This window comes from Manacus candei, unplaced genomic scaffold (assembly GCF_025592945.1).
Source record: "Manacus candei isolate 608988 ecotype Guabito, Panama unplaced genomic scaffold, ASM2559294v1 h1tg000112l, whole genome shotgun sequence".
Taxonomy (NCBI): Eukaryota; Metazoa; Chordata; class Aves; order Passeriformes; family Pipridae; genus Manacus; species Manacus candei.
The window spans coordinates 670,814-683,038 of record NW_026138160.1 but is presented as its reverse complement, the minus strand read 5'-3'; the positions used below and the strand labels follow the sequence as shown (position 1 = coordinate 683,038).

Here is a 12,225-nt window from a genome sequence, read left to right as displayed (position 1 = left end):
CATGGCATGGCACCTCCCACCTGCTTTGGAGTCATGAGATGCAGTCTGCATTCATGGAGCACAGATGGAAGGTCAGGGATGACAAGGCAATGTGGTCACCTGAGACATGAGAGACATGGATTTGGAAGCAATTGTGTACCCGGGGAGAGGATAAAGGTCCAGGAAGATGGGCATTGCTGTCCAGTGTTCTCCTGGGTGTTTCCTGAAACATCACATCCTGTTCGATGGATCTGCTTCCTAGACAGGCAGCTCCCAGCCTGTGGAGGCTGTACAGGTGGAGGGTGTCAAGGGTCTGGTGAACCTCCAGGTGCACACCTGTGCTACCCTCCCACCTCCACAGAGCTGTGACCTGGGGTGAAATCAATGAGCTTTGTTCTCACTTCCACGAGTGCCTCAGCCCAGGAGCATCTCCATGGAGCAGGAATTTGGCGTGGCTGAGCTCTCCCTGCAGAGCTCCCTGGCAATGATCTCATGAAGCTTGCTAGAGGGAAGAGAGGAAGCCCTCAGCTGCTCTGTCTCCAAGCTGGACATGCCCAGTCTGACAGACATCCAGGCAGGGAGATGGGCTCGTGAGCCTTACCCACTCTGCACAGTCCCTGGTTGAAATTGGGCTTGTTTCCTTCATCCCTGTGGGAGAGAAGCATGTGGTCTGGAATGCACTGACCCTTCACTCCCAGTACAGTTCCTGGGCTCTCACACTGAGATTCCAATGTGGGGGTGTAGTGCGTTGACCTTGGCTGGATGCCAGGTACCCACTAAAGCCAGTCTCTCACTCTCCCTCTGCAACTGGACAGAGGAGAGAAAAAAAGCAGCTAAGGATTCCTGAGTTAAGAGCTGGGAGAGTTCACTTACCGATTACCTTCACGGGCAGAACAGACTCAAAGTGGGGATAGTAATTAAATTTATTACTAACAGCATAAGAGCCAAAGAGTGAGAAATAAAATAGTCTTAAAAACACCTTCCTCCCACCCCTCCTTCCATGTTCTCCCTCCTCCCCCCAAGTGCTGCAGGGGGACGAGGAATGGGGGTTACGGTCAGTTGTTGTTTCTGCCGCTGCTCAGGGAGAGCAGTTGGAGTCCTTGCCCTGCTCCCGTGGGGTCCCTCCCTGGGGAGACAGTCCTTGATGGACCTCTCCGGTGTGAGTCCACCCCTCGGGCAGCAGCTCTTCCCAACCTGCTGTCCCGTGGGTCACTCCTCCACGGGGTCAGTCCTTCACGGATGAGCTGTAGCAGCGTGGGTCCCCCACAGGGGCCACAAGTCCTACCTGGGAAAACCTGCTCCAGTGTGGGCTTCCCTCTCCAAGGCTGCAGGTCTCCAGAAGGACCCTGCTCCATCTTGGGCCTCCCACGGGGTCACAGCCTCCTTCCTCCATCCACCTGCTCCAGCATGGGCTCTTCCATGGGCTGCAGGGGAGTTTCTGCACCCCGATGGTCCCCCATGGGCTGCAGGGGCACAGCTGCTCCACCATGGTCTGCACCACAGGCTGCAGGGGCCACAACTCTGGCACCTGGAGCACTTGCCCCTCCTTCTGCAATGCCCTTGGTGTCTGCCTTGTTGTTCCCATGTTCTCACTCCGCTCTTCCCTGGCTGGAATTCCTTCTGCACAACAAACTTCTGTTGCTAAATATGTTATCCCAAAGGCGTTACTATTGCTCCTGGTAGGCTTGGCCTCAGCCAGCGGGAGGAAGTCCATCCTGGAGCCAGCTGGCATTGGCTCCACAGGACAGGGGAAGCTTCTAGCAGCTTCTAAGAGAAGCCACCCTTGTAGCCCCCCTCTGCTACCAAAACCCAGCCACAGAAACCCACTACAGGGTGGGTCCTTGTGGGCTGAAGTCCAAAACAGTCGCCAGAACTCTGCCTTTCCCTCTGCAAGACACAGGGGCTGTTCTTCCTCTCACAGCACAGCAACCTCAGGGCCGTGTCCCTTTCCTTCAGTCCCTGTTTGGGACAAAGTCTCTGTGGCTGCCTCACTCGGCACCTGGTCGATGGGCTGCACAGGTACATTGGGCAGGGGCTTGGACAGGAGAGGGAGCTGTGTCCCACCCGGCACCCCCAGCACTGCACTGGAAGCAGATCCACGCAGGTGGATACATGAGGTGGGCAGGAACCCTCAGTCGTTCTGCCTGTCCATGAAACCAACGTTATCCTTTTGAGGTCTCCAGCACTGGGGAGAGCAGGTGTGTGCTGGCCTGGAGCAGTGTGTGAGTGTGGTGAGGGTGGAGGGGCTGCCAGCCCTGCTGAGGCACTGCCAGCATTTGATCCTGAATCGAGGGGAAGATGCAAATTTTGGTGAAACCGTCCTTGTTGTGCCCTGCAATTGGTAGCAGCAGAGCGTGATCTGTAGAGCAGTAGGTAAAGAAGGGCACGGGAACAGGGGCTGTATGTCAGTGCCTCTTTCCTGAGCAGGTCTGTTGCAGGCTGGTACATCACTGTTCAACTGCACTGTCCTGGTTTCACCCCAGCCAGCAACCAAGGCCCACACAGCTGCTCACTCACTCCCCCTTCAGCAGGATCCAGGAGACAATTGGATGGGGAAAAGCAAGAAAACTCACAGGGTCAGAGAAAGACAGTTCAATAGGGAAAACACAAGCCATGAAGGGAAGCAAAACAAAGCAAGCAATTAATTCCCTGCTTCCCATAGGCAGGCATGTGGTCAGCCGCCTCCAGCAGAGCACAGCCCCATCACAACAAACTTACCCCCCTTCCTCTTTCTTCCCCCAAAGATTTAAATACCGAGCATGATGTCATACTATCTGGCATATCGTTCTGCTCAGTATCAGTCACCTATCCTGGCTCTGGCTCCTCCAATTCACCACCAATTTCCTTGCCAGCGTGGCAGCAGGAAAAGCAGAAAAGTTCAGTGTTCTGTGTAAGCTCAGCAATAACAAAAAACATCTCTGTATTATCAACCCTGGGTTCAGGACAAATCCAAAAAATGGCCCCACAGCAACCATTGTGAAGAAAGTCCACCCTACCCAGGCCAAAACCAGCATATGTACTCAGGTTTTTCCTGATTCGGAAAGCCCCTTGGAAAGCAGCCCTTTGAAACAAGGGGGCCCAGGAAGGCGGGACATGGTTTGAGAAAGAAATCTTGGAGGTGCAGGAGCGGCCCCTGCTGTCCCCGGCCGGCGCTGTGCCCCCGGCCCCGCCCGGCCCCGCCCGCGGCGGTTCGTGCCCGGCCGCAGCCCCGGCTCCTCTGGCCGTGTCTGCCAGGGCACAGTAATACACCGCCGCGTCCCCAACACGGGGCCCGGAGAGCCACAGGGTGCTCCAGCGACGCTCTGGCGACACCGACACCTGTCCCGCCTTGTCCGGCAGCTCTTTGGAGCCTTTGTGAATGCTCACAAAGAGTTCAGGGCCTCGTCCCGGGAGCTGACGATACCAGTAGATCAATTCGGTCCTCTCTATTTTTGGGTGTGAGCAGTTGATGGTGATTTCCGTGCCCTCGGGGGTTTGTGCTAACGGCTCCTGCTGCACCCGGGCTCTTCCTGCAGCCACTGCCAGGGAGAACAGAAGAATGAATTTTCTACAGCGGAAAATGCCGTGCAGGGGCAGAGGATGACAGTGTTGACGGGGATATGTGCTGAGAATAAATTTTGGCCAGACTGTTCCTCTGAGGGTAGTTGGTTGTGGACAATAATATAATGGATGTTTTGAAGGGAAATCTGAGTTAAAAAGACGAGAAAGGAGGGAGGAAAACAGACTGGTTGGGAGGAACTGATGGAGGGAAGGATGGATGGATGAATTAAGAAACAGAGTAAAAAAGACAGGAGAGCTGAGAGGCAATGATTTCCTGGAGGGAAAAAGTATGACGGCAAAGGCGGGGAAAGAAGGTAAATTAGAACCGAGGAGCTGCAGGAGTGTCAGAGAATAGTCCTGTGCCGAGACCCAGTCCCACAAAGCCCCCGGCCCCCAGGGTCCCCCGCCGCCAGCCCCGCGCACCGAGCAGCACCGCGGCCAGCGCCGCCAGCCCCGCGCCCCGCCAGCGCCGCATCCCGCCGCTCCGCCGCCCGCGCCTCGCTGCCCCCGCCAGCCCCGGCTCTCTGCTCCGGACGGGCCGCCTCCCCTCCCATCCCCTCCCATTCTCCCTCCTCTGCCCTCCTCCGCCAGCTCCGCCCCGGCCCGGGCTCAGCCCCCTCCTCGCACAGCACCAGCACAAGCAGCGGCACAAACCCCTTTGGCATTGCCAGCCCCAGCACACAGCTGGGGGCCAGCCCAGACACCACCGACACGCCAGCGGAAGCACATCCACTCCGGGACTGGCAGCACACGGGCGGCGCCGTTCAGGAGCCTCTCTCCCTGCCCACCGGGCAAACCTGCCCCTCCTCACCTCTGCAGCGCTGCTGAGAGCAGCAGCCTCACGGCTGGGGAGGGGGCACGGGGGGCTGCCAGGCGTGCTGAGCCACTGCCAGTGTTGCTTACACTGAGGTCAACTCAGCATCCAAGCTGCACTGAAACCGGCCTTGTTGGGCCGAAATCAGCAGCAGCGGAGCGAGAGCTGTGGACGGACAGGAAGAGAAGGGCTCCGGAGACAGAACCTGCATTTCTCTGCCTCTTCCCTGGACACAGCTGTAGGGGGCAGGTGCCGTCAGCACTCAGCTGCACCTACGCGCCTTCTGACCCTGGTAACCTGCTGCTCTGGGGAGTTCAGGGCCAGAACAGAGGACGGTATCCCTGGAATAGGCAGCAAATGAACTTCCCATGAGGGACACACATGGACGGACACACACGGACACACAAAAACGGACACATACCCACAAAGACACACACACACTCACACCCACAGGCTCGTGCACACCAGTGTGGAATCACACACAGATTTGTGCCCCCACATGTGTCCGTGCAAACCCGGCTACTCCAAGAGCACACAAGGCAGGAACACACAGCCAGCCGTGGACTCTGCTGAGGACACCTGAGGTCAAAAGCAGCAGAGCTGGAGGATCGAGAGGAAGGACAAGGTGCCAGGCAAGCACAGGGCAGTCTGTGTTTACTCAGAGGCTGCACAAAGTGGAGATGAGACAAAATAGTGCAGAGCACTTTCCTGAGGGCAGCGTTAGGCAGGACAGAATCAAAACCATCAGCCCAATGCACACTCATGGGGAGGCAACCACAAGTGAGCATCGAGGTGAGCAGAGGAGAGAGAGAAAGACAAGGAAAGGGGACATCATCCCATGCACAACAACCTATGAGTGTCCAGTTGGGGGTGGCAGAACTTCTTCCTGAGGATGACACCTCAAGTGTCTCCACCTGAGTCACCCAGGCTGATGCATCACTCTCCTGCTCTGCATCCATCCATCACTGGAGATGAGTCATGTGCCTGCACTGCTGCATTCCTGCTGCAAAATCCTGGGGCCTTTCATCCCAGGGCTAAGCCCTCACTGGGGAATGGGCATGGCACAAATATGGGAATGTAAAGGCAGCAGTGCAGGGCATGAGAGCACAGCCCATAGCACTCGGTGTGGTGGTTGGCATGCAAGATGAGCTTCTGGGGAAATTGTTACCTCTGCAGAGGCTGCCCCTGGTTGTGTGGCAGTGAAGGGCAGGTATAAAAGGCAGCCCAACTTCCTGCTCTCTCCTCCACTTCTCTTCTGCCACACAGCAACTGGACGTTTTCAATGGACACTTCTGAGCACTTTCAGAAATTGTTGGAGTCATGCAATTCAAGGAAGGAGCGTTGCAGATAACGTCTTATTTATGTTTTTCACCCTACTTTGAACTCGGAACTCTGAGGGACACAACCCAGAGCAGGCATTATAAGGGACAAGCCCAGTGGAAACCCTGGAGAAGCCACGGGCAGCAGGGAAAAACAGAAAGCCAAGAGCAGCACAAGGAATCGTTGCAGAAGTGGTCTCAGCCTCCTGAATTGCCCAACAACTCCCTGGAGATGTTGGGAAGAAGAACCACAGAACCCATAAGTGAGAATGAGCAACACAGAAACTGTTTCCCCTCTTTCTCTTTCCCCTTGACCACTGACACTCTCCTCTCCTGGAAGAGGGGCTCAGCCTGCAGATCTCTGGGTGTACAGGGGAAGCAGCACTGCCAGGGGACAGCGGAGGGTCCCTTTCCCCAAGCTCAGCCTTGCACAGACACATCCCCTCCCTCCCCTGGCTTGTTGCACAGCCCAGGGAGCTCCCTGCACCAGGGTGTCTCGCACAGCACAGAGGTACAAGGCACTGTCAGAGACCTCCACTTCCTCCACCTGCAGGACACTGTATTTCCCCGTGGTGTTCAGCTCCGTGCTGATACGGCCGCTCTGCCTCGGGCCGGCCCCTGCCTGAGACGAGAGCAGCTGTGGGGCTTGTCCTTTCCTCTGCTGGTACCACGACAATCCATTAAAGTTACTGGTCTGGTATGTACAGGTGGTCTGGAAGAGGCCTTTCTGCTTCACCAGGACTTCTCCATCTTCCTGGGTGACAACGATCTGCCCCATGGTGCCTGGAAGAAAGTGAAGGTCAGCAGCTGCACAGGGAAATACTGTGGCAAGATAAAGCAAAGTGGATGCTAAACCCTGGTGGAGAAAGCTGCCTGCCCTGTAGGGAAGTCCTGAGACCTGCAGACAGTCAGGTGAGAGTGATTTTGGAAAGTGGTTCAGAGCTCTTATCACAGCACGAATCTGAGGAGAGCTGTGCTGTGTCCATGTTCTTGCTCCTCCTGCTCAGAGGAGCAGGGAACAGCCTGTCACGCCTGAACTTTGTGTGCTGGAACCAGCTCCTCACTCCCTGAGGACACAGAATGCTGAGCTTGGAAAGAGGGAGCCCTGGCTGTGTTGCCAAGTGGAGAAAACTGGAAGCTTGTGGCAGCCAGGAGGCAAAATGGGACACCCCGTTGATGTCAGAGAAATGAGAGCTTTAAAGTGCCTGGGGCAGATTTGACAGGATCTGCCAATATGCATCAAAAAAGGAGGGATGTGGGACTGCAAAGAGGAGATCTCCTGTGGGGATAGCAGGGGAATCCAAAGAAAGAGGCAGAGGGTGATGGTTTGAAGGAGAGAGAAGAGACAGAGACGGGTTATGAGGTTTCCCTTCTCTTTCCTCCCTTTCCCTTTAAAATGATAAAGGATTCTGGAGCAAACACAGCAAACCGGCAAATATGAGGAGACTATTGACAGCATTTTCCCTCTATTCAATTCAATGTTTTTTTTTCCCACAGGGGCCTGATAAAGCTGTTGAGGATTTCCTGGGAAGAGAAGAAAGCTGACTGATGAAAAGCCAGGACTAACCCAGGAAGTGGCCCAGGCAGACAGTGAGGACAAGACAGCCGAGGTTCATGCTGAGACCAACCTGCTGTTTGCTGAGAGAGTCAGAAACCACCTCCCAGCCCCGAGACAGCAGAGCTGCCACAAACAACACCCTTGGGGGAGCAAAGGAAGAAGGAGGGCAGAGATATTATCTTTCAGTGCCTGGAATGCTCTCTTTGGGTTTCTCCCTCCCCCAGCAGCAGCCCCTGTGGCTCCCTCAGCCCATGGCATTCTGAGCATTGCCTGGCTCTGGGGCCTCCCTCACGGGCAGGGGCTGTTCCCGGTCAGCTCGCAGGGCAGTCCCCCCCTCCCCAGCTGCAATCGCCTGCTCTGCTGCACACCCACTGCTGGGCTTTTGGGAGCTCCGGGGCTTCTTCCCCGCTCAGGTTTCACATCTTGCCGTGCTGTCCTCAGCTCTCTGGGCTGGTTACAGTTCCCTCGGGGAGCACGTGTCTCCTCTGCCTCTGTGGCTTCTCCCCTGTCCTTCTTCATCTGCCCAGGACAAACGCCTCTCTCCCAGCTGCCCAGGAACGGGAGATGGGCCCTGCTGGGCAGCAGCCCAGGCTCTCTGGCTGTGCCTTGCTCTGCTGGGAAAATGCACAGTGTGAGAGAGGAACGTGGCTCCAGCAGGGCTGCTGGATGTCCCAGCCGCAGCGGTGGCAAGGACAGCATATTCCCTAGGGAAAGGGCTGAGGGATGAGCAGGGAACAGGAGGAGGGCTCAGGAGGTGATCCCCGCGCACAGGCAAGGAGCACACGGGGCACCCACCAGAGAGCTGCCTGCGAGGGGTGGGGCTGGGACAGCCCTGCCCCACCCATCTGAAAGGGCAGGTGAAGGGCTGCGGGCTTGGCAGACGGATGCCCTTACTCCCACCCTGTTACAGTCCGGTCAGGGGCTGCAACGTGGTTCTTTTACAGGATTACTTCGAAGGCGAGATTGAGGCACAAAACTCCACACGTTAGGTCTCAAACAGACAATTTGCTTTATTTGTAACTATAAGTAATAGGCGAAAACCGGGGCCGGGGGGAAGGGGAGAAGAGATAGAGATAAGGGAACGGAAAAGCAACAAGAGGAAAGTGCAAAAAGAGTTACCACCACCAGTGAGAGAACCGGGTGTAGTCAGCCTCAGGCAGTGAGGCGTTTAATTGCCCCATTAACACCTCTCGCACCTGGGCAGAGCGGCCAATTACCAATTGTTTATTGCACGGGTCAATGTAAAAATAAAGACGCGAGTTAGAGGCGGAACGATCTCTTACACACCCCCTTCTCTAGATCAACTCCACAGCGATCCCAGGCACCCGGTACACCACAGAAAACATGCTCTTCCTTTTGGTTACCTCTAAATTGGCTTTTTCCTCTACAAAACGTCTACGATGATTTGAATAATGATAGAAGTAATGATAATGGTTCTAATAAGAACATTCGCATGAAAATTCTGCATCTCCTCATGGCGTAAAAGGAGACTTCTAGGGAAGTGGAGCGTCCTGAGGCTTTCACAGTCTTTCTGCCCAGTGGAAAAGCAGCATCAAGCTTACCCTCCTATGGGTCCTGCCATGGTTCTGCCTTCTTAGGCGTCAAAGCAGAGATAACACATTGGCAGGAAGGTGCGAAGTCTGCATTCGTACTGAGAGAATAAACCTCCAACCATCCTTCCTGACCGCAGGGCCACATGGCTGGAAGTCTCTCCTTTCTTGCTGCTTTTGTCTCCTCTCTCATCACCCCTAACACTCGGTCTGGCCTGTCTGTACTTGGCTCCATCATCATGTCTACCTTCACACCTTCAGCACACCTCTGAGATGTAGTGCTCAGATGCCTCATGAGTGACACTGGAAGCTCTGCAGACCCTGACTGTCCCCCTTCTACACTGCGGGCAAGGTCAGAAGTCTCCCCCTACCCAAACAAAAGATCGTCACGAATCTGAGAATCTCGGTGCCTGCCCGGAGTGGATCAGAGTATCCAGGAGACGATTTCTCAGGAGAAGTCAGGGACACACATTGCAGCTGACTGGAGTATGCCCAGATTTGTGCTGTGCTGTGTATGTCACTTGGCACCCAGACATTCTGGCACAAGCCTGTGCTTTAGGTAGGAGTGAAACGCCCTGTTTTCATCGGGACGTTACTTTGCTCCGCTGTAGGAACAATGAAAAGCTCCAAAAGACGACGGTGTCAGTGAGTCTGAGCTCAGGTGGGATTTACAGCATGTGACAAAGCCCTGCTGTCCCCGGCCGGCGCTGTGCCCCCGGCCCCGCCCGCGGCGGTTCGTGCCCGGCCGCAGCCCCGGCTCCTCTGGCCGTGTCTGCCAGGGCACAGTAATACACCGCCGCGTCCCCAACACGGGGCCCGGAGAGCCACAGGGTGCTCCAGCGACGCTCTGGCGACACCGACAGCTGTCCCACAGGCTCCAGCACTGCTTTATCTCCAGTGAAACCCGTTACAATGTGATGCACCGCCTGGTCTGGGAACTGACGGTACCAGTGAACAGAAGCGGTACCCTGAAGTTTGGGGAGGGAGCAGTTGATGGAGGTACCGGTGCCCTCGATGGTCTCTGTCGACGGGTCCTGCAGAACCTGGGCTCTCCCCACAGCCGCTGCTGGGAAGGAAAACAGAGAAAAACCGTCAAAACGTGCTTTCTGCTCAGCCCTCCCCGCTGTTTCTCAGAACAAACCCCGCAGAAACAGTCAGGAACACACAGAGATGATGACGAGCAGTGTTTCCCGAGGATGTCAACACATGTGGTGAGGGCAGTGTCCATCGATCGTTGGTGAAGAGAGGAATGTGTGAATGAAACGTGGAAGGATGAGGTCACTGAAGCAAAAACATGGGAGAAAGAAAGAAAAGACGGAAAGAAAGTAGCAAGTGGGAAGGACTGACTGCATGAGTAATACGGAAATCACAATGAAAAGAAGAGAACAGGGAGAGTCAGACAAACTATGGAGTGATGAGATTTCTGAGGCAATATGGGATGGGACAGAGAGAGGGATGGACTGCACGATGATTCGAGGAGACAGGTCCGTGAAGTAGCCAGAGGGGACGGCAGCCTCGAGGGACCTGCATGGCCGCCCCAGCCCCAGCCCCGACCCCCAGGTCCCCCGCCGCCAGCCCCGCGCACCGAGCAGCACCGCGGCCAGCGCCGCCAGCCCCGCGCCCCGCCAGCGCCGCATCCCGCCGCTCCGCCGCCCGCGCCTCGCTGCCCCCGCCAGCCCCGGCTCTCTGCTCCGGACGGGCCGCCTCCTCTCCGCCTCCTCTCCCTCCCCTGCCCTCCTCCGCCAGCTCCGCCCCGGGGCTCAGCCCTGCGCCGGCGCCGCTCGGGCTCTCGCCGGGGGCGGGCTGGATGCCGAGGGCAGGCGAGAGCGGCGGCAGCGCGGCGGCGGTCGGGGCTCTGCACTGCGGAGGCGGCGGGGCCGGGCTGGGTGGCAGAGGAGCGGGTTGCTATCGGGGCGATCAACATTGACAGGCCATGAGCTCCTTCCACCGCCATCGTCTCTTCCCTCACATCCCTCCTTTGCTGGCACGTGGGGACTCCTGAATTGTCCTCCAGGGCACGTGCTTGTAAGAATGGTCGAGGGGCACGAGAGGCAGAACATCCCTCCGGGCTCAGCACCCCGGGTACAGCCAGAGAAAGCCCGGACATGGCATGGCACCTCCCACCTGCTTTGGAGTCATGAGATGCAGTCTGCATTCATGGAGCACAGATGGAAGGTCAGGGATGACAAGGCAATGTGGTCACCTGAGACATGAGAGACATGGATTTGGAAGCAATTGTGTACCCAGGAAGAGGATAAAGGCCCAGGAAGATGGGCCCTGCTCTCTCATATTCTGCTGCATGTCACCTAAAACATCACATCCTGTTCGATGGATCTGCTTCCTAGACAGGCAGCTCCCAACCTGTGGAGGCTGTACAGGTGGAGGGTGTCAAGGGTCTGGTGAACCTCCAGGTGCACACCTGTGCTACCCTCCCACCTCCACAGAGCTGTGACCTGGGGAGAAATCAATGAGCTTTGTTCTCACTTCCACGAGTGCCTCAGCCCAGGTGCATCTCCATGGAGCAGGAATTTGGCGTGGCTGAGCTCTCCCTGCAGAGCTCCCTGGCAATGATCTCATGAAGCTTGCTAGAGGGAAGAGAGGAAGCCCTCAGCTGCTCTGTCTCCAGGCTGGACATGCCCAGTCTGACAGACATCCAGGCAGGGAGATGGGCTCGTGAGCCTTACCCACTCTGCACAGTCCCTGGTTGAAATTGGGCTTGTTTCCTTCATCCCTGTGGGAGAGAAGCATGTGGTCTGGAATGCACTGACCCTTCACTCCCAGTACAGTTCCTGGGCTCTCACACTGAGATTCCAATGTGGGGGTGTAGTGCGTTGACCTTGGCTGGATGCCAGGTACCCACTAAAGCCAGTCTCTCACTCTCCCTCTGCAACTGGACAGAGGAGAGAAAAAAAGCAGCTAAGGATTCCTGAGTTGAGATAAGAGCTGGGAGAGTTCACTTACCGATTACCTTCACGGGCAGGACAGACTCAAAGTGGGGATAGTAATTAAATTTATTACTAACAGCATAAGAGCCAAAGAGTGAGAAATAAAATAGTCTTAAAAACACCTTCCTCCCACCCCTCCTTCCATGTTCTCCCTCCTCCCCCCAAGTGCTGCAGGGGGACGGGGAATGGGGGTTACGGTCAGTTGTTGTTTCTGCCGCTGCTCAGGGAGAGGAGTTGGAGTCCTTCCCCTGCTCCCGTGGGGTCCCTCCCTCGGGAGACAGTCCTTGATGGACCTCTCCGGTGTGAGTCCACCCCTCGGGCAGCAGCTCTTCCCAACCTGCTGTCCCGTGGGTCACTCCTCCACGGGGTCAGTCCTTCACGGATGAGCTGTAGCAGCGTGGGTCCCCCACAGGGGCCACAAGTCCTACCTGGGAAAACCTGCTCCAGTGTGGGCTTCCCTCTCCAAGGCTGCAGGTCTCCAGAAGGACCCTGCTCCATCTTGGGCCTCCCACGGGGTCAC

At 56.6% G+C, this 12,225-nt stretch overlaps 2 gene segments (V, D, J or C); both read right to left on the bottom strand.

Moving 5' to 3' along the window:
• Window positions 1-5,998: 5,998 nt before the first annotated feature.
• On the bottom strand, window positions 5,999-7,278 carry LOC127461753 (T cell receptor alpha variable 1-1-like). The segment is given in 2 exon segments: window positions 5,999-6,435; window positions 7,220-7,278. Coding segments are annotated over 2 exon segments (486 nt in total).
• Window positions 7,279-9,428: 2,150 nt separating this feature from the next.
• LOC127461752 (T cell receptor alpha variable 26-2-like) lies at window positions 9,429-10,397 on the bottom strand. The segment is given in 2 exon segments: window positions 9,429-9,826; window positions 10,346-10,397. Coding segments are annotated over 2 exon segments (450 nt in total).
• Window positions 10,398-12,225: the final 1,828 nt, after the last annotated feature.